General features: G+C 37.9%; 1 protein-coding gene and 1 pseudogene across 1 annotated transcript; one reads left to right on the top strand and one right to left on the bottom strand.

The window, feature by feature from the left end:
* The first annotated feature begins 18,265 nt into the window (after window positions 1-18,265).
* LOC136237790 (52 kDa repressor of the inhibitor of the protein kinase-like) lies at window positions 18,266-19,708 on the top strand (annotated as a pseudogene).
* Window positions 19,709-21,118: 1,410 nt separating this feature from the next.
* LOC136237789 (uncharacterized) lies at window positions 21,119-21,635 on the bottom strand. Its single transcript, XM_066028000.1, has 2 exons — window positions 21,627-21,635; window positions 21,119-21,547 (listed from the first exon to the last, which is right to left on the bottom strand). Exons 1-2 carry the CDS (start codon window positions 21,633-21,635, stop codon window positions 21,119-21,121), a joined length of 438 nt encoding a protein of 145 aa, XP_065884072.1.
* Between the last annotated feature and the right edge of the window lie 1,305 nt (window positions 21,636-22,940).

Raw genomic sequence — 22,940 nt, 5'->3', positions numbered from 1 at the left:
AAAGCCATTCTTTCCCTTTACTCTTATGTCAAACAGCATGTTTGATTTTAAAAAAACACTGTTAATGTACTATAATTACATTGAAAGATGTAAAACTAATCATTAAACCAATTAATCTTTTAATCAATCAGTAATAGGGAGTCAATAATTATAGTTGGTTACTACATTTGATCAAAGTCACAGCTCTAGTGAGCAATGTGTTATATACTCACGATTAATGATAAACATACTGGAGGCTAAGATGGAAATTGGTAAAGGTAAGATTCCATTGATCATGATCAGTTGAGATGCAAAATGCTGTAATATAGAACATACACAAATACAATGTGTATACTCACTTAACTTCTCCACTTGTGGTTTGACAACAATTCAGTTTGCAATTTTTATTTCTTAGCTAAGAGTAGACTCTTTGAAACTAAACAAGTGCATGAATGTGACATGTTTGTAAGTGTTTCATTGCTACAAAACACTAAATAGTAATTGATCTCTGTCTATTTGTTTTGTATATCAAAGGACGACTTTACTGTAAATCCAAAAGTATAAATCTAACATAATTATATGACTCCTGTATATTAAAGTATGAAGTTGACACCAGCTTTTTAAAAGTACAGTTAACATTATGGCTTGAAATTTCACTGTAGATTCAACAGTCTAAAGTATAAATCTTACATAAGTATGACTCATGGACACCAGCTTTTTTGAAATACTAAAACTTATTTTGGGGTGTTATGTATTTCTACTAGCACAAATCATTTAAATATAAGTACACAGAATACATATATTTCCAGTCGAAGATTTGGATCTGTACGAGATACAGTCATAGAGACAGCTACTATTGGAGTAAGAGCTAAAATATAATGCTGCAAAATCACGGTAAAACAAATTAATCTGTTTTGGTACTGTTTGGTAATCCCTTTAATTATGAAAAAATTGCTACAGTATATGCTTCATATTATATACTAACAAGAAGAAAGAATAAGGTTCAAAGCCTAATCATATTATCAAGACACACGATAGTGTGTCATGCGGCCCAATAAGCTGGCGCGCACACCACAGGTATATTGACAGGAAGAAAGAAAACGTCATTTTCACACTTTTGTATCTCGGTAATCCCTTATCCGATTGGAACCGAATTTGCTACAGAGTTGTCCGCCAGCCAGGGGAGTCCACATACCAAATTTGAAGGAAATCGCTCCAGCCATTTCCGAGATACGAGCTGCCAAAGTTTTGATTTTTTTCTTTTCTTTTATTTTTTCTTTGTGTTTTCGCACACTTGCAAAAATTGCTATAAAACGCAAACACCCGATCCGATCGCTTTGAAATTTGGCACACAGAAAGGGAGTCCAAAGGCGAATCCTAGCATCAACTTTGGTGCAAATCCAATGAATATTTCGGGAGTTATGACCGATTATTCGCATAAAACAAGATCGATTTGTTGCCACGCCTACAGGGTAAACCACTTCATGGAATGAGCTGAAAATTGCTATGTAAGTGGAATAACCATTGTAGGAGTGCCTTTATTTATTTAGTTTTATTTATTTATTTATTTATGATTACTCGGCAGTCAGCACAGCTGGTGTGCCCAGGAAAAAAAAAAGGGAATCACAGTATTAGGTACAATTATATACTAACTAGTGTGAGTGCTGAATGTAAAGTGTGATATCAAGTTAATTGTAAACTCATCATAGTTTGTCATCTCTATAATAAATCCACACAAAAACAGCCAAGCTGTGAAAAAATGGTGCGGCTTTAAAAAGCCTGGGTGAAAAAAGTTGTGAAATCAAAGGTGGCGGCCAAGAAATGGCTGCAATGATGTTAATGCTAATAAATTTTAACAATGCACACAGCCATTATTAAAATTTTTAGCATTAACATCATTGCAGCCATTTCTTGGCTGCCACCTTTGATTTCACAACTTCTTTCACCCAGGATTTTTAAGGCCGCACCATTTTTTCACAGCTTGGCTGTTTTTGTGTGGATTTCACTCCTTTTTGTACTTTACAAGGCCCCAAAACCAGCCTATGGCTGACTTTGAGGTTTGTCTTTACTCACATTTCTTCTTTTCTATGTAGGTACAATGATGATTATTGAAGACAGACTTATAAATGTATTTCAATGCATGATTTAATTCAATATTTGATAATATTATTGTAATACTCTAATAGAGTGCACATTTTTTTTGAGGACTTCTAATAGAACATACATAGAATGTTCTAGAACAGTCTAGAACTTCTATTGGTAGATCTATGAAATTACAAACGTTTGACTATAAGCAGATTTCAACTAGAAATTTCATTTATAAAGCAGAAATTAAGTGAGGTGATCAGTCAAGGTAGCAGTGGTTCAGTGGTTAAGGATGCAGGTGTTATGTATGGAGGTCCCTGGTTCGAACTCTGGTAAACTATAAAGTAGTTAAAGTCTAAGTAGCTAAAGTCTTTGAGCAGGCTGTAGGACCAGGTGTCCTACAGACCTTCAGCACTTGTGCTGTAAAGCATTAATAAATAAATAAATAAACTTTTTTTTCGACATTTTTTGCACACCTTTTTTACCCCGTGGTGACTGCTCTATTAGAGTATCTCGATCCCGCGATTTTACACTTGCTTAGTTTTTGCTTTATAACTTTGTCGCTGTAACTCTATTGCTATTCAAACTATCAAAAAGCACTGCTACGATGATCAGCCTATCTACACACCAATTTTCAAGTTATTTCTATGCTTGGTTTACCCTGTAGCCGTGACAGAAGTTTGATCTGTTTTTTACGTGAATAAACGTCCATAACTCCTTGAATACTACTCAGACTTACAACAAACTTAGTACGTGAATCCACCGTTACACGTTCTTAATTTGTGCCGAAGATCGAGGCAATCGAGTTACACGTTTGCATTTTATAGCAATTTTTGCAAAGTGTGCGAAAAGAAATCGAAGCCCCCGTAGCCCCCCGTACGGCATAAGAAGAAAAAAACGAAGAAATTAAAACGAAATTTTGGACGCCTATATCTCGCAAATGGCTGTTGCGAATTTAATCTAATTTGCTGTGTGGCGTACCCTACCTGGGACAGCTATAATGCAAAAATAGTGTGCTTTGGAGAAGAGGCCATGGAGCTATGCATGCGTGAAAAAGCTGTTTTCTTTCTTCCTGTAAATATACTCACGGTGTGGTCGACAGCTTTCTTGGCCGCACGACACACTACCGTGTGTCTTGATTCCTGTAAATATACTCACGGTGTGGTCGCCGGCTTTCTTGGCCGCACGACACACTACCGTGTGTCTTGATACAGGCAGTTCAATCCATTCTTTGATTGATCTTGAGTAAAATGATTGTTGATGATAAGATGTTGTTGATGGTGTGGGCAGGATAAAATGCAAGGGATGATAGTGTCTTGTTTGTCTCTCTACGGATTGATAATATGGGGGAATTGAGGGATATTTCTTGATGGAGAGCTTTGTGGAGCAGTTGCAGTCTAGATATCTTTCGTCGTGTCCGTAAGGTAGGCCAGGATAGTTGATTTAATATTTGTGTCACAGAGCTAGTTCTGTTGCAATCACTGATGACCCACCTGGCTGCTCTACACTGGATTTTTTCCAATTTGTCTACATCAACATTATAACAGGGATCCCAAACAACTGAGGCAAACTCCATTTGGGGTCTTACCATGGTAAGATATGCTTGTGCTTTTACTTCTCTTGAACAATCACTCAGATTACGCTTTATAAAATTTAAAGTATTAGATGCTTTCTTAGCTATGTTTGATATGTGTGACAACCATGACAAGGTCTTATTCAACATGATCCCCAGGTAGAGATGCTGGTCAGTTTCTTTTAGGAAAGAATTATTAAGTGTATAGTGATGAACTATTGGTGTTAGGGATCTGCTACATCGAATTAGTGCACATTTTGTAACATTTAGTCTAAGCTGCCATATTTTGACCCAATCTGAGATTTGATCTAGGTCTTGTTGGAGAATGATGGTGTCTTCTGGAGAGTTAATAACTCTGTACAAAAGACAGACGTCTGCAAATATTCATAAAGGCGACTTTATGTTGGTGGTGATGTCATTTTTGTACAACAGGAACATAAGAGGATCGAGGACTGTGCCCTGAGGGACACCAGATGTTACAGCTACTGAGCTAGATGTTATACCATCAAGAAGGATTTGCTGGGTGCGGTTGGAAAGCCATGCCTTAATCCAGTTATAAGTGTCATTCTGAATTCCATAAAAATGAAGTTTGGTAAAGAGTCGTTGATGGGGAGCAGTATCGAAAGCTTTAGCAAAGTCAAGAAGGATTACATCAACTTGCTTCCGGTGATCGAGGGCATATGATATGTCTTCTGTTGGTGTTAGTAACTGGGTGACACAGAAATGATTTGCTCGGAACCCATGCTGATTCTCTATGAGAATATTGTTGCTGTTTAAGTGATTCATGATGTTGTGATATATGATGTGCTCAAGGACTTTGGAGCAAATAGATGTCAGAGAGATGGGCCTATAGTTAGAAGCATCATCACGTCTTCCTTTTTTGTGAACTGGACATATATTAGCTGTAAGCCAGTCTTTAGGTAAAGTACCCGTTGTGAATGATTTGGTGAATATCACTTTTAGTACTGGAGAGATTTCTTCGGCACAGTTTTTAAGAATATAGGGAGGAATACGATCAGGACCACTTACTTTATTTACTTGAAGATGGTGGTTTTTTTGGTGGTTTGAAAGGAATCCAGATAAAGACCACGGAGATATGACACAAAACCCAACCTGACAGGCTGTGTCACAATTACGCGATCGATTTTTATGAATAAAAAAGTATTAGTTTTTACGCCTACTAGTAGCAATTCCGGGAGAATTTTAAAATTAATGGAAATAGTTTTTATTTAGCATAGCCTTGTGCAGTACTCCCTAAGGATCTCATAAACACTTAGTTTTTAAAAATCCGTCATAGAATGGTGGAGTTATAAGCAATTTTGTCCTTTAAAATAGGCAAAATTTTCTCCATATCTTTCCATTGAAAAAGGTCCCAAAAATGGCTCAATTGAACAAATGCTTATAGCTGAGCTTTGCTATTACATTTTGAACTTCTGTTTTCTGTTATAAATACCTTAATACATGGGCCACAGTGTAGCCATACTTGTAAGACCCTCTGAATAAAGGTCACCTCCATAGAAAGCCATTAAATAGTTGTATGCATTTAGCATCTTGTGGATGTCAATACAGCATACGCATGGTGAAGTGCAACCACTCTGTACCAGTCACCTCCACTCAATAATACCATGTGCATACAAAGCAATGAGTTGTACTGTTGATTTATAGCTGCTTATATGATTATTTTTTCTCTTAATGTGCAGCTCCTTGACAGCTGCATCAAAGAGATGAGCTATTTGTGGTGCAAATTTGCTGACTTTTAGCATAGTAATATTGAAAACTACATGGACAAAAATGTTCACCTTGGTGTAACTAACATGTGCTGGGTTGTTTCTTGCAAAGAGAACATAACATTGTGGTGGCTATATTGCAAAATAATATTATAATTGGCATAAAACTCCGCACAAACATATTTGTAGCAGAAAACTAACTGCACCATCGTATTCCTTGCCCCCAGAACCCTAAAAACAATCCAATTGTTTGACCAATCACTCGTATGGCAGCGAATTGATTGTGCCAACTCTCCAATGGAAGATTCACAGAGAAAATTTTATGCAAAATTTACGGAATTCCGGAATCGATACTACTAGGCAAACCGCTTGGAGCAATGAGCTGAAAATCGGTGTATATCTTCATAGAAAGTCCTTGCAGTAGTACAGAAGGATCGGATTACAAACCACTGATTTATGATTCGAAAGCCAACTCCGTGTAGCCATGACTATATTATCTATGGTGTAGCAAATGCGAGATCAAGATACTCTAATAGAACAGTCACCCTAATAGAGCATTCAGCTAATTTATTTACTCCATTATAGAATTCTATTACATTTATTCTGTAGGGAGTTCAGCTGCAAACAGTTAATCTTATAGACAGTTCAGCAAGAAGCAAGTCACCCTATAGAGAGTTCAGCTACACAGTAAAAACAAACTAGTGAACGTCACTACTAAATGTAGTGAACGTCACTACTAATGTCTGTCACAATACTCACTATTTTTGTGTAGTGACGTTCACTACTAATTTTGTAGTGAACGTCACTACATTGACCACCAAGTAGTGACGTTCACTGCAAAAAGTAGTGACGTTCACTACAAAAAGTAGTGACGTTCACTACAAAAAGTAGTGAACGTCACTACTTAAAAGTAGTGAGTATTGTGGCAGAGTAATTCACTACTAAATCTTTACAGTGTACGAATATATTGCTGTAGTGATTCAGAATATTACAAGTCACACTGAAGAGAGTTCAGCTATAAACAAGTCATGCACACTGTAGAGAGTTCAGCTACAAGCAATTCACTCTGTAGAAATTCTGCTACAAACAAGTCTTCATGCAGAGAGTTTAACAACCAAAATCCACCATGTAAAGACTTCAGCTTTACTAACAAGTTACTCTGTTGAGAGATCAGCTAGAAATAAGAGAGAGCTCAGCTAGAAAACGTCACCTTGTAGAGAGTTCAGCTACCAACAAATCACACCGTAGAGAGATCAGATAGAAGAAGCCATCTTGTAGAGGGTTCAGCTGTGAAGTGATCACCGGGAGAAAGTTCAGCTAGAAAATAATCACCCTGTAGAGAGTTCAGCTACAAAGAAACCATCCTGTAGAGAGATCAGCTAGAACAAGTCACCTGTAGAGAGATCAGATAGAAGAAGCCATCTTGTAGAGGATTCAGCTGTGAAGTGATCACCCAGGAGAAAGTTCAGCTAGAAAATAATCACCCTGTAGAGAGTTCAGCTACAAAGAAACCATCCTGTAGAGAGATCAGCTAGAAACAAGTCACCTGTAGTGACATCAGCTACAAAGAAACCATCCTGTAAAGAGTCCAGTTACAAACAAATTACCCTGCGGAGAGTTTGGCTACAAAAAATCACCATGTAGAGTATTCAGCTACAAACAAATCACCTTGTAGAATGTACAACTAGACACAAGTCACCCAGTAGAGAGATCAGCTACAAGAAGTTACATTGTAGAGAGATCAACTAGAAGAAATCACCCTGCAGAGAGTTCAGCTACAAAGAAACCATCCTGTAGAGAGTTCAGCTACAAACAAATCACCCTGTAGAGAGTTCAGCTACAACCACATCAGAGTTTGGCTACAAAGAAACCATCATGTAGAGAGTTCAGCTGCAAACAAATTATCCTGTTGGGAATTCAGCTACAAACAAATTGCCCCGTAGAGAGATCAGCTAGAAGAAGTCACCTTGTAGAGAGTTCAGCTACAAAAAACCACCCTGTACAGAGTTCAGCTGCAAACAAGTCACCCTGTAGATAGATCAGGTACAAAGAAACCATCCTGCAGAGAGTTCAGCTACAAACAAGTTACCCTATAGAGCAGCGGCGGAGGAAGTAGTTAATATGAGGGGGGGCTGGGCTGACCCAGACTTATTTCTATAGTTTGGTAAGGTGAGAGGTGAGACCAAAAAAAAAAAAGGTCGCAACCAACTGACAAGAGCTTTCCACCTCACCAGCTACCATTTCTAGCTGATAAACTACATAAAAATCCTTTCATAGCTCTCTACACACTGACTACTTTATTAGAGTGACTGCTCTATTAGAGTATCTCGATCTTTATTACGGTTTTCAGCCCCACTCCAAGAAAGATAATTTCGGTGTGATATCATTCTGAGGGGGGGCTAAGCCCCCCCTCAGCAGACCGAGGGGGGCTTTAGCCCCCTAGCCCCCCCTTTCCGCCGCCTATGCTATAGAGAGATCAGCTAGAAACAAATCATCTTGTAGAGAGTTCATCTACAAACAAATCACCCTGTAGAGAGTTCAGCTACGAAAATATCACTGTATAGATAGTTCAGCTATAAAAAGTCACCTTGTAGAGAGTTCAGCTACAAACAAACCACCCTGTAGAGAATTCAGCTACAAATAAATCGCCCTGTAGAAAGATCAGCTAGAAGAAGTTACCTTGTACCAAATTCCGCTACAAAGAAACCATCATGTAGAAAGTTCGACTACAAACAAGTCACCCTGTAGAGAACAAACAATGGGAGTTTCAGCTACAGTTCAGTTATGTATAAGAATTAAGTTACCTTATTACCTACAGTATGATTTTCTTTCATTGTTACGTATACAAATATTTTTAATCAGACAATAAACTGTAGCTATTCAACATTTCTTCCTTTGTTCCACAGTTCCTGCAGAAAAGAAAAAAAAAAACAAGTTAGAAGGAAGCACCAAAGCCAGTTAATGGCTGGCTTTGTGGCTTGCAATACAAAAAGAAGTGATATCTAAACCAAAACAGCCAAGCTGTAAAAAAAGAGTGCGGTCTGTCACGCTGCAGGTGATCCCCCGCCGCAAGTGGTCCGGCCGGACCAACTACCGCGCCTCAAGTAGTCCGGCCGGACCATGTAAAGTTGCTGCAGATGGTCCGCCCTGCTGCAGCTGGTCCCCCCAATGAAATCTCCAGTATCAGCTTCCCAGTCAGTACTAGCTCAACGTCTTGATCAAAACGCACTGCCCTCCACGAAATACGAGTCCTGAATCATTGCAACGCGTTGTGGGCACTGGTGTCCCTTTCGATCCCCCTTTCAAAAATAAAAAAAACAAAACATACTAATAGAGCAGTCAGTCAAATCCTTAAATAGAACTGCAGTCACCACTATAACATGGCTTAGTGTCATGCAGTAGTCAGGCATCCACATACAGTTGCCAGCAGTATGTGACAGTAAGATAAGAGGCTACAAATATTAAAACCTTCTGGGAACCTCTATCACTTTGGTGTAACTTGTAATGCTCAACTTACCATCTCCACTTAGCTACCAGAGGTCATGACACACCAACTGAACAGTTGGCTATAGTTTTCTCATTTCTATAATAAAACATGATTTAATCTCTATACTCTGATTTAGGCTGGAGTAGCTATGGGTTAGACAGCTGTTCCGCTACCATTAGTGAAAACGATTAATTCACTTGGATATGGGCTTGGTCAGTGATCAGAAACTACTATAGCTGCATGTTTCACGCCTCATACACAGCTTCAATAGCTATAGACAATAATTTTTTGAAAAAGCCGGCATGCACTAAAATGTCAGTTTCATTGAAAATGGTATATACAGGCAGGCTATAGTTGAAGGGTTCTATTCTAGTCTTAGTGTGTAAACTTTAAACTCTCCATTAATGATACTAGAACTAATGCAGTATGATGACATTAAGTGGTTCTTACAAGCCAATAAGTTAGTAAACTTAAAGTGTAACAAATAATAGTTTAATTGAATCACCACACACAATAGTTTTATTGTTCTATACTAGCCATATCTTATACCTTATTTACTTGGTTAAACACTGCAGCATTTATTACCTCAGTTTCAAAAATCAATGTGGTAGCTATTCAAACTTGACCACCTCTCGATGTTCAAAAACAATTTTTAAATTTTGAGTATAACAGGCTGGATTTTGAGCACTGCTCAAATGCATAATATAGGCTATTTTCAAAGCATAATTAGCTCAATCCTAGCAGAGAATAACGAAGCTAATGCAAATAAAAGGCTGTCTTTCTGGCAATGAGCGTAAGCAGTAAACACAACTTGGCTAGTTGAGAATAAGAAATCATCTGTTCAGTTATGTATTTAGATTCTCCGTTTTAAAACCTGTTAATCACTTTGATGTGCTTTTCAGTCACTTGGAGCAACTGATTTAGACAACCAGCAAGCTAGGATTAACATTTTAGGACTTACTTATGTATGAAATCAGGTACATTTACAGCAGATACTGTATACTCAGTAATGTTACTTAGCAGTTGTCAACAGACTTGTGTGTGTGTGGAGTAGGGATGCCACGATAGTCGTGACATACGACATGTCGTGACATAAAGCTTCATGATATGATATGACATAGGCTTCTTTATGTCGTGACATAAATATCTCCTAATAATGCACACTTTTCCATTCATATTGATCAAATTTGATACAATAAATATGAGAAAAATTAATAAATAAGTATGAGCAATGTTGGTTGTCGATGTCATAATTAATATTACTGATGTTTAAGTTGATATTTTTGCATGTTTAAATCAAAATAACTGTACAGTTTTATAAATAACAGTTTCAGTTGCGAAACGTTAATTATGTCGTGACATATGACATGTCGTGACATAAACCTCTATGACATGTGACATAAAAATTTCTATGTCGTGGCATCCCTAGTGTGGAGTCAGTAGAGGTCACTGATACAGACAAGCTGATTCAAAGTTGCATGACTCTAAAAGAGTATACATGCAATATAAGATAATGTTATTGATTAAGTGTGAGTAAGTTAGTTATTGATCACATGATCATTGCAAACAATTATCCTTGAAAATGATATCTGCATGGTATCTTTGTTGCTTGATATTATGACATTCCCTTCTTGTGCATTATACTCCTTGACTGTGCAGGATATGGTCAATAGCTGTAAAGAGCTCAGCTCAAGTACTTTAACTATAGATAGTGAAATTGCAGTTCCAGTTTACAACTGCATGCTATAACTATTGATTCAGATGGCATTGACCTTCCTGTTGACTTAATGACTACAATATCAGCTCATTGTGGACTGCATTATAGTGTTGTGCATGAGATCATGCAGTAAATGTGATACTGTACTTGCATGAAAATCTGGCTCCTAATTTAGTCATGCTTCATGTCAATGACATAAGACTACCTTTCCAAGAACCTCTTATCATTGCGTTTATGTGATGTGTATTAAACCATTATACTTTCATCATCATTTAGATAGCACTGTAGCTGTAATGTGTGGATGTGGGTACATTATATGCTCAGGCATCACAGCTGATAAACCTCCAGTAGCCTCTTGTTCTGCCAGTGGATTGTGCCAGTCAACTTCAATACTGTGAACACTAATAGTTAGCTGTTAATAATAGTATCAGCTAAAGATTTGTTATTATGTCATTTATATGTAATTTATCTTGTCACAATTAAGCTGCAAGTTTATATGTATATAGCTAGCTATAGTGTTTTTACCCTAATGTTTACAGCAGCTGATCCAGGGTTTATCAAAGGGGGTGCACCAGTATATGGAGTAGGGATCTGTGCCCCCCAGAAGCTAAAGCTTTTTGCAGGACAAAATATATTTTGAATGGTTTAGATCATACTGCTTTTTATGTGGACTACATTGATCAAGAGTTGTATAGAGTGACAATCATGCCAGCAGATTATTATTATTATAGACATAAAGAATGACATATGGAAGATCGCATGCATTTCATTTGCAAGATATCCTTAGCAGTGCCAATACAACTGCAGATGTTAGGTGACTGTTCTATTAGAGTATTTACTGACTGCTCTATTAGAGTATCGCGTACGCATACTCAGTACAATTATAGGGCCACCCGCTCGAAGGCCACAGTGGAACGGGAAGCTAAGTCGGCACAGTGGGGCACTTTGTGCCTAGCCCCACCCCTTCTCAAAGATCTATGATCGAGTCTATGATAAAGCCAGTGGGGGACCACTTATGGCAGAGGGGGACCAACTGTGGCGGCGTAAGTTGTCCAGGGGGGACAAGTTGCAGTGCTGCAAGTAGTCCGGGGGGACCAAGTATGGTTGCTGCAACTGGTCCGGGGGGACCGATTTTGGGGGGACCGGTTGTAGCATGACACCCCACTCCAAGAAAGATAATTTCGGTGTGATATCATTCTGAGGGGGGCTAAGCCCCCTAGCCCCCCCCTTTCCGCCGCCTATGTTAACCTCTATCTGTGCTAAGACTATGGAATACATTATTTACCATTTCATCATGGACCATCTTAATCAACACAATGTTTTAATTGAAAACCAACATGGCTTTTGATCAAATCACTCTTGTGTCACTCAACTAATCACTCTGACTGAAGATATATCCTACTGTATGCTCTTGACCATCAAAAACAAATTAATATAATCCTTCTAGACTTCTCTAAAACTTGATATGGTCCCACATCAGTGACTTCTAATTAAATTTAAAAAACTATGGGATTAACAACAGTACTCTTACATGGATTGAATTTTGGCTTGCTAGATGCTCACAATGAGTGGTTTTAGATGGTGAAACTTCCAAATCCTGTACCAGTTTTGTCAGGAGTACCTCAAGGAGCTGTCCTGGCAATAGCAGAGAAGATCCATCAGGCTCCAACAATATCTGAACAAGTTATCTGAATGGGCTAACTCTTGGCAACTAAACTTTAATATCATCAAATGTGCTGTAGTACTGTGCACAAGGACCTCTTTACCCGTCACACATGATTACACATTGAATGACCACATATTAGAAGTATATGAACAACACTCTTATCTGGGTGTCTTACTTAACAGATCATTATCCTGGTCCCCACACTTATCCACCATATTAGCAAAGGCAACAAAATCTCTAAAATTTTTGAAATGCAACCTCAGTAATTGCTCAAGAAAATTTAAGGAATTGGCATACCTTAGACCACAAATGAAACCAACAATTAGAAAAGGTACAATGTCATGCAGCCAGATGGATTTATAATGACTATAGTAGATTTATCTCAGTCTCAGCAATGCTAAGTGAACTATCCTGGCCATCTGTTGAGACCCGTCATAAGATAATCTAGATTGCAAGTCCTACATGAGGCACTGTACCACCAGCTTGGTATTTAAAGAATGGAACACCTTGCCACTTAATATTATTGAAACCTGACTCTTATTTATGTCACTTTTACAATCACATTACTGCACTAGCTTGTATACATGTAATTAGATAATTGGTTTACATTGTAACTTTTTTTTCCCTGAGCATACCAGCAGGGCTGACTGTTCAGTATAAATAATAAATAAGTAAATAAATAAACTGTGAGTCAACTTTGCCTGGCCTGATGAAATGAGAATAGGAGAACAGCATGCATTTTCTTGACACAAGCCTTCACCCAAAGACAAGTGCACCATTTTTCCATTCTCATCTCGTTAGCTAACTGTCCTTTGCTATTATTCATCAATGATTCCCAAATATTGTAGATCCTGCTTTCGTTATGGCTTCACACAAAAGAAAAGTTATTATGGGCACAAGACTAACCTTTACTCCCCATGGCCCTTCTCTTGCATCCGTTAAACATATTCACTCCTAAAAAACAGACTGCACTGAATTACAGAAAACTAATGGGTAAATAAAAGACAACTGCATACATATGCACTTTACAAGTGTAAACTGTACATTATGAAAAATGTCAAGATTGAGATATGGTAATAGATCAGTCACTATAAATTTAATTAATAAAATTTTTATTGTGATAAGGTATATACTTTATTCTAATACTGTAAAATTGTCATGAAACAACAATGAGGCTGATAATTATAATCTATTGCTATATTTTATGCAAACGCTCATGCGCAGTACTATACTACAAACTGTAAGACACATAATTTATTGTGATTTTTATGATTGTTGCTGTTCATGCATCATGTATATGATTGTTTGATTGGTTTTAATAGTGTAATTGCTCATGTACAGGTGCGATTCATACTTGGAAATGCATGGATTAAGAATAACAAAAACCAATTGTTGGTGTTTATCATTACCATTGTGGTGGCTTCTGTGTTTCATTCAACCTTGGTCGAAATCAATAACTTAATAGCTGAAATTAATTCCTTGAATAATGAAAATTATTCATTGAAAGATAAGATTCAGCTGATGAATGATTCATTGCAACTTAAAAACCAGAAATTAACAATGCAAAATCAAAAGTTGATGGAGGAAATAGAATACTTAATAGAACAAATGCAAGATTTGGTGGAACAAAACAAACACTTGACGATGGAACAAGACAAAAGACTTGGCAGAACAAAACAAGAAGTTGACGGAGCAAAAACAAAACTTGATTGAACAAAATAAAATCTTGAAAGAAAACAATCACAACTTGACAAAACTAAATCAAGCTTTGGCAGACAAAAAGCAAAAACTGATTGAGCAAAATCAGAAGTTGACAGTGCATAACCAGATATTGACTGAACAAAAAGAAGACGTGGTGAAAAAACTTATACAAGTAAGAAAGCAAAACAATAAGCAAGTAGGGACTTTGATCAAGCAAAATCAGGAGTTGATTGAGCAACTAGAACGGTGTGACACTAATCAAGAAGTGATATCTAACCAAGTTGAATATAATAAAAGATGGATTAGTTCAATTGATTACCTTGAAAATCACATGTACAATGTTATCAAGTATTGTCAATTGAAGAAAAAGGAGTCATGTGCTGAAGATAAAGAAGAGATGGCTATACTGGAAAATAAAATCGGGTGTAGTGTTGATGAAGATGATGATGACATAGTGATACCTAAAACCATAGAAGTGATTAATATGAAGTTAAAAAGAGAATCCAATTAATTCTTGAGTGCGTTGGTGGTCATGGACTTTGATGAAATGAAATATCTGCAGAATCACGCAGGAATTGATCCAATCAGAGCAAGAATGGAACATGTTATTGAAGAGCGTACGGCCATAGAATGTGAAGGATTGCTCTGTACGAATGCAGGTAAGAAAGCTGTCGTTGTTAGCAGGTTTGGAAAGTGGCTTTTAGGAAGTTTTTGGTCATAAAAACTGCACACGTACATGCATGCATCATACATGCATGCATGCATGCAGACAATGGTATTTACATAATATATTATTTCATATATTCTTATTATATGTATAGTTTTTGATTACTGTATAGCTAGAGTATTAGCACATGTAGTACAGAAATGTATTTGCACACAATGTATTTGTCAATTTTAATTTTCTGGGGGGCATGCCTCCAGACCCCTATAGAAGCTCATGCTTTGCATTTCGCAGAATGAGTTTTGCACACTGTGTGGTTACTTCTACCAGTGTCCTCCCTCCCGCCCCAAAGCAAAATCCTAGATTCAGGAGGGTGGCTTTAGCAATAATTTACACACAAGAGCTTGAAGCATACAAAGTCATCCTGGGAGTAAGTTTTCAGTACTCTGAGATACTAAGTGGATAAATTCAGTACTAAACTTACTACTATAAGAAATAAATATGTAACAGTAAAAATAATTATAATACTACTTGCCAGTTGTGAAATGGGGTGTGGCCGGCCAGGGTGAAAAATTTGTGAAATCAAAGGTGGCGGCCAAGAAATGGCTGCAATGATATCAATGCTACTTACCAATCATTTTAATGGGTTCATCAATAAAATGCAATGCTTGAAATTTCTTAGTTTACTAGAGTGGTATATATCCAGCATATGGAACAGCTAGCTTTTCAGTAAAGCCGCATTCACTGATGTTTTACTGATAGTTTAAAACTTAGCAAAACAACATGTTCCATATACTAAAAGTTACTGATATTTTACTATTAGTATGACTGTATAACTACAGTAAAGCAGCTTAACAAATTATTAAACTAAGCATCATTGCAGCCATTTCTTGGCCACCTCTTTGAATTCACATATTTTGGAACCTTGAAGGCCATACCCTTTTTTACAGCTTGGCTGTTTTTTTGGTATAGGCCCTTTATATCCATACAAAAGCAGGGGCGGATCAAGGGCGTACGCAGGAATTTTGAAAAGGGTTTTCCACTACAGCTAAGTGACTGTTATATTAGAGTAGTTTATATTGCCTGACTGCTCTATTAGAGTATCTTGATCTTTTCACCAAAATCACAATTCAGAACAATGCTATAAGTATTGCTATCATGTTAGAAACTATTATTTAACTAAGATAAAAGTTTAAAATGTGTCCTATTCCATGACAGATTCCAGATTCTGGAAACCTGAAGTATCAATTTCTTAATGTTTCAAGTACTGTGTAAAATCCAAAAGGGTTTCCTGGAACCCCCCTCCGTACGCCCCTGCGGATCCAGGAGCTGGCAAGGAGAGGGGCACAAATACACTAAGTTGTAAGTGGTTGGGGAGAGCCAGATTCTCTTGTTAGTTGCTGCATTTTTAAGCAGCAAATAATCACCTCTTAGTAGTGTCTCACTGTTGATTTTGCCATTTTGGCCTTTTGCAGATGGTTGTGAAGACGTGACATAAAAGGCTATTAATGTCTTGAAAGCAGCAATACTCCCTGCCTCACAGGCTTTCTGTTAGCCTCCTTGCAGGTTCCTACAGGGATTGATTGACCAGTATTCATCTAACACTATGTATAAATGTATGTAATTAGTCTACTTGTACTTTTTTACCTGTTGATCAGGTGTAACAGTCTGTTTAGCCTTATAAATTACCTGTAATAAATAATAATAATAATAATAATGATAGTTGTCCAATAAATAAATACGATAATTATTTTTAGAGGCGCTAAGTATATACTCACGAAGGTGCTGGGTGACAATTTCATAGTTAGTTTGACTGATTTGCATTGGTTTTTGGTAAATTTGTAATAGATATATTTATGACCTATAGCTAGAAGTTTAGTATGTTAATCAAAAGAAATAGCTAGCTATGGCTACTCCACAAGGTGAAGGGGGGGATTTGCCCCAAATGCCCCATCCTGAATCTGCCATTGTAAAGTATCTCCAAATATAAACAGAGTCTGCATCTTCTATCTAATCCAACTACATGCATACATACAGCATAGTGTTGTACATGTCACAAAGAACATTATTATAAGTATAACTACGTAAAAAACATAAGTGTGTTGAATACTTTAGCATGTTCAAGTTGAGCTGGATCCCGAGAAACAACTAAAAATGAAAAGTGGATTTTTCTCAAGAGAATTAACATTTCAGCCAACCAGATGATTAGTGGTGACAATACAGGCCTGTACCCAGGGGGGGTTCGGTAGGTTCGGACGAACCGCCCTCTTTACAGAGAGGTCCACTTTTAAATACTACTCACCTTAGTTTAGTTGTGCCACAGTGATCGATAGTTACTCCATATGAGTACATGGGGGTAAATCCCACAATTACGAAAGATCCTGCAAGATTGCAATTGATTGTGGGTTTCATTTCTTGTGTGGTTTTGAGGAATTGATTGTGGTCTTTCGTGTAAATCTCGAGGTAAATCTGGTAATGGGAAGGGAAAAGCAGTTAGCTCGGGAAAGGAAACGCTCAGCTGCATCATGCCAGCGATTGGATAGCTTTTTCAAAAAGCAGAAGGAGTCTGAGAGCGTAGGTAGAGCGTTGGATAGTCACACAGTAGCTGTGGTCGTCGATAGTGGACAGCCTGGAAGCTCACATGAAAGTGCTGAACGCGTCCTAATATCACCCAATCAGGCAAATGAAACTTCAGGTAATGCTAGTTAAAGCTAGTGGGGGATCCTTTACGTAGAACATGCGTAATTGCATGCTTAGTTGTACCAGCTTACCACTATTATACTAAGTGGCCACCTCATGTAGTTAATGTAGCTAACTATGCTATAGCTTATAAGCAAAAAGTGTGGATCTGACTGTCCACTCATAAATTAATGCGTATTTCAATCTGTAGCTATCATTATGCTTGTAAATGTAGATGATGTGTTGACTGAAACTGTGATTGCCGATCAAATTTCATCCACTGAGATCCCTGATACTGAGGCTACACACTCAACTACTTTGCAAGAATCAGCAATGTCTACTCAACAAATATTGGATATTGGTGAGATTTATGCAGGTTCTGCATCACCTACTGAGTTCACCAGAGCTATGCAATCTCTTACTGCTGCTCAGAAATATGCATTGTTAACAAAGCACAGAGTGCCATCAAAAAATCATGTGTTTCCTTCCCAGCATCTGGGTGGATGTAATCGTAGTTTTAGGTATGCATGGCTGGAGGAAAATCCTTGGTTGGTGTATAGTGAGCATGTTGATGGCATGTTTTGTATTTTCTGTGCTATTTTCTGCAAGGATTTTTCAAAAGGCTACCTTGTAAGTAGGCCCTTTCGAATATGGAATAAAAAGAGTGAGAAAACCAAGGAGCATGTTGGTTCAGCGTATCACCATAATTGTATGGAATTAGCTGACAATTTTAGGCACACGGTTGAGCATCCAGATGCAACCATAACAGCATGCGAAGATGCACGTGTAGTTGCCAACATTAAGCGAAACCAATTATTACTAAAATCCTTGGCTAGTGCAGTATTGTTTTGTGGTAGGCAGTGCATAGCTTTACGAGGCGATAATGAGAAAATTGATGCATCTGGGAACCCTGGAAATTTTTTAGCGTTGTTAAAGCTTTTGGCCATTCAAGATGCTGTGTTGAGGGATCAATTGCAGGCACCTGCAATGTGGAATGCCACTTATACTTCACCAAAAATTCAAAATGATTTAATTGATGTAATGGCAAAGCAAATTTTAGGTAGTATAATAGATGAAGTAAATGCTTCACCATATTATTCCATCCTGGCTGATGAGGTTACTTCTCACAATATAGAGCACCTGTCTGTTTGTGTTAGGTTTTTAGATCAGCAAAATAACATCAGAGAAGAATTTTTAGCCTTTTTGCCTTTGGAGAGAATCACAGGTGAAGCTATTTCGCAAGCTATATTGAAATTTTTGCAAGATAATGACATCCCAGCATCAAATATGAGAGGCCAAGGGTATGATGGTGCTAGTAACATGTCTTCAGATGCAGTGGGTGTCCAAGGATGGATTAAAAGGGAAGCACCTTTAGCCACATATGTCCACTGCAATGGTCACTGCCTTAACCTAGTCATCAGTAAAAACTGTAGCTTGCCTCAAGTAAGGAATGTTTTGGATCGAATGCAAAGTTGCTGTCGTTTTTTCTTGAATAGTCCTAAACGATCTGGATTGCTTGAGGTTATTGTTAAACATAATGTAGTCGATGAGACACGTCGAAAGCCTTATGTGTAAAACTAGGTGGGCTGAGAGGCAAAGTGCCTATCAGCATTTTTACCAAGCTTTTGTATTCATTACAGAGGCTCTGGAAATGATTGGGTTTAAGCGACATTTAGAAAAGTACGGTGACACTTATGCAGATTGGGATACTGCATCCTGTAGTGATGCTCAACAATTATTAGCCAGCATTACCAATTTTGAATTTATAATAGTGTTTCTTACTGTCTATCAGTACCTATCACATTTGGCTGGCATTACAGTCAAATTGCAGAAACAAGCACTGGGTATTCTAGAAGCACACCAGCAGATAGCTGAAATTTTAAGAGTCTACAAACTTGAGCGACAAAATTTTGACTCTGGTTTGCAAAAATTTTTGAGCATGCTTGTAGAATCACAAATAAAGTTGGTAGCACAGTTGAAATGCCTCGAATTGCTTCAAGACAACAGCATCGCAGTAATGCTCCAGCCATTTCTCCCTGTGAATATTTCCAGAGGAATGTTGCTATCCCGCTTCTTGATCACATCATCATGTTTATAGACCAACAATTCTCTGGTTCATCTATCACTGCTGTTAAACTATTAGGTCTTATTCCATCCATTTTATGCTCTTCAAAGCCTATAGATTTGGGTGCATGTGTAAACCAATATAGTTCAGATCTTCCATCTCCTGAATTGTTTGAAATGGAGATCCAACGATGGAAGAACCGGTACATGCCAAAACAATATAAGGAGAGGCCATCATCAGCTGCAGATGCAATTAAAGGATGTGATAAAGACATGTTTCCAAACATTTACATTCTATTGCAGATTGCCTACACAGTGCCGGTCACATCTTGTGAGTGTGAAAGAAGTGCCAGTGGGTTAAGATGATTAATTAATTTTATGAGAGCCTCAATGGGGAAAGATCGCCTTTCAAATCTTGCTCTTCTTCATATTCACTATGACTTTTGTATAGATCTTGATAAGGTAGTAGATAGCTTTGCCAAACTTCACCCACGCAGACTGAATTTGAGTGTATTCTATAATAGCTAAATGGACAGAAATGTTATCATAAATAAGGACTCATATGATTTTTGTACAATCAATTTGGTAGATATATACACTACATGTAAACTAACCTACTGCACATTATACAACTCATTGTGTGTACATAATGTGAATGAAGACAATTAAATGATACTTTGTTGCATTTAGTTTTTTATGCATAAAATTGTCACCAGATTCAACCTTTTGACACCTAATTTTCAAAACTTTTCTGGGGGGGCATGCCCCCAGACCCCCCTAGAAATGGCATGCTTCGCATGCCAAAGCAGCTAACCTAACAAGTTAGCTAATGTATATATTAAAAGGGTCCACATTTTCCTGAAAAGAACCCCCCAACCAAAAACCCTGGTTACGGGCCTGCAATAAAAGTGTCAAGGACAGGTTTGGCTCCAACTAGTGTTCTGCGATACAGTGCATTTTGTGTATCACGTATTGCCATCAATAAACCGACCAGTGGAACCACGAGAGCTAGACAACAACAGAATTGTATTTATACTATATAGCGTGGATATTTCTAAATATATAATTAATATTTCATGAGTTTTATATCCAGAAACAGCCAATATACCCCACTGTCGAGAAAAAGCGGTCTGGCCATGCACGCTAGGGCTACTAACTACCACGAATTGACACACTCAAGTCTGCAGTCTCACACTCTACATGGCTTTGTGGCTTAGATGGGTGGGGTCTATTCTACGGAAGGGATAGGAATGATGGACTACAGCGGATTTCAACTGCGTTCGAATTTCCGTATTTCGGCACGGCGCTTTGCATCATCAGCAAACATTCTTACATTACTTTCAATAAGGTCTGGGATGTCATTAACATATAATATAAACAACAAGGGCCCTAAAACAGACCCCTGGGGGACTCCACTCACCACCTGAGCCCAAGACGACAAGTAACCATTCAACACAACTCTCTGGAAGCGGTTGGAAAGAAAGTTTGATAGCCACAAAGACAAATTACCACGAACACCAAATGCTTCCAACTTGGAGATCAATCTATGATGAGGTACAGAATCAAATGCCTTACTGTAGTCTAGAAATATGACATCAATGCCAAATCCTTGATCCAAAGCAGAAGTCCACTCTTCAAAAGTTGATAACAAGTTAGTAAAACAGGACTTCCTGTTAACAAAACCGTATTGCTCACCATTAAGTATGCCTTGCCCATCAAGAAAGGTTACCAATTCAGAACGTATAATAGATTCCAGGATCTTAACAACTAAAGATGTCAAACTAATTGGCCTGTAGTTGGAGCTTGGTTTCTTTGACCCTTTTTAAAAACAGGAACAACGTGTGCCTGTTTCCACTCATCAGGGAGGACATCACTAGATAAGGATTGAGAATACAGAATGGTTAAAGGTACATAAAGTGTGTTAGCACAAGCTTTTAAGACGTAAGAATGTATACCATCTGGGCCAGGAGCTTTGTTAACCTTGAGCTCAAGTAGCTTCTGAAGAACTGTTGACTCTGTTATGTCAATATCACAAATACTATCTTCAGACACAAAGGAGGGAACAGGCATACTAGATAAATTTTCTTTGGTAAATGTTGACTCAAAGAATTGGTTTAGAGTTTCAGTCACCTCCTGATCATCAGCAGTGAGAGAACCATCACTCTTTATCAATGGGCCAATACTAGGTCTAATCTTCTGATGTAACTGTACAGTGCTTTTGGATTAGAACGTAGCTTGTCTAACAGGGACCGTTCATAAGAATTTCTAGCGGATCGTATCTTACATTTGACATCATTGCGTTTTGCTGCATAGGTGGCATAATCAGATCTTGATTTGGAATGTTTATTTTTGGTAAAGGAAATTTGCTTAGCTTTAATGGCTTTAGAGAGGTTTTTGGACCACCAAGGAGTAGGTTTATTATTCTTAGGAATGGAAGTCGGGACGCTTATCGATAGGGCCACCCAATTTTTGATTCAGAAGGTTGCCATTGATGTTCAACGTGGCAATGCTGCTTCTGTAATGGTAACAATACCACCATCTCAGGACTGGGCAGAGTTTGCCTCTCTGCCCACTGTTTAAGTGTTTATTTATATTATCATTATCGTTAACAATGAAAAAAAAAGAAAAGAAAAAAAAATTCTAACTAGCTTAACTACCAAACTAAGTACTTTAACTACAAAACTAGCTACCTTAACTACAAAACAACCTTAATTAATAACTTAGTTCAACAAGTCTATGCCATCTTCTGGGCTTATCGATTGCATTATACGAATCAGGCGCTTATAATGCAATCGATAAGCGCCGTGCCGAGAAAAAGCGGTCTGGCCACGCGAGACTAATTAGTTAGCGAATCATGGCTTCCCTGCCATGCACATTCAACCTCAAAGAGCCATGGTGACGGGGTGTCAAAAGCAGTGACGTACCCGTGTTGCAAGGGTCTACGTATCCTATAACTGCCGGTCTTATGCGGTCTCTCTGATATATAAGCTGCTGTGTAGCCACTGCTCTGTAGTCACTTTCAGAAATTGAAGTGCAAATCAGAGCTCAAATCAGAGTAGCTTTGCAGCTTCTCTACGTACTAGCTATTTAATACGTTCTACTTGCTATACTACCGCGCTCGCATAAAACGGCCAACTTCAAGCAGATATGCCTGTTACTGATTATAGCGGCTGCAGCTGCAATTGACGCAAAGGTTAGCTTATCTTGTAAACCATTTAACTGCATTGTCATCTAGCCAACTAATCCTGGAAAATTGCGGTACTTTTTCTGTGTTGACAAATGCTGGAATTGATATCTAGCCTAGATAATATTATAGACTGCTATAGGTTATACCGTATAGCCTAAATATTTCAAGGGGAAAAATTTTCGAGGTTGAGTAATCAATAATTTTACTTTTATCGTGGACTTGCTCAAAATGTATTGGAGGTCTAGAATTTTCACTGTAGTCTAAGCTTTCTAACCCCCAAAACCTTGAAATAAATGAATTTTTTTCCCTCGAAATAGCTATAGACTATAAGGTACACTAACACTACAACTACATCTATATAGCTATGGACTATGACGTGTTTTGCTAACAGGAAATACTGTATACACCTCA

This window comes from Dysidea avara, chromosome 11 (assembly GCF_963678975.1).
Source record: "Dysidea avara chromosome 11, odDysAvar1.4, whole genome shotgun sequence".
NCBI lineage: Eukaryota > Metazoa > Porifera > Demospongiae > Dictyoceratida > Dysideidae > Dysidea > Dysidea avara.
This window is presented reverse-complemented; position numbering and strand designations above follow the sequence as displayed.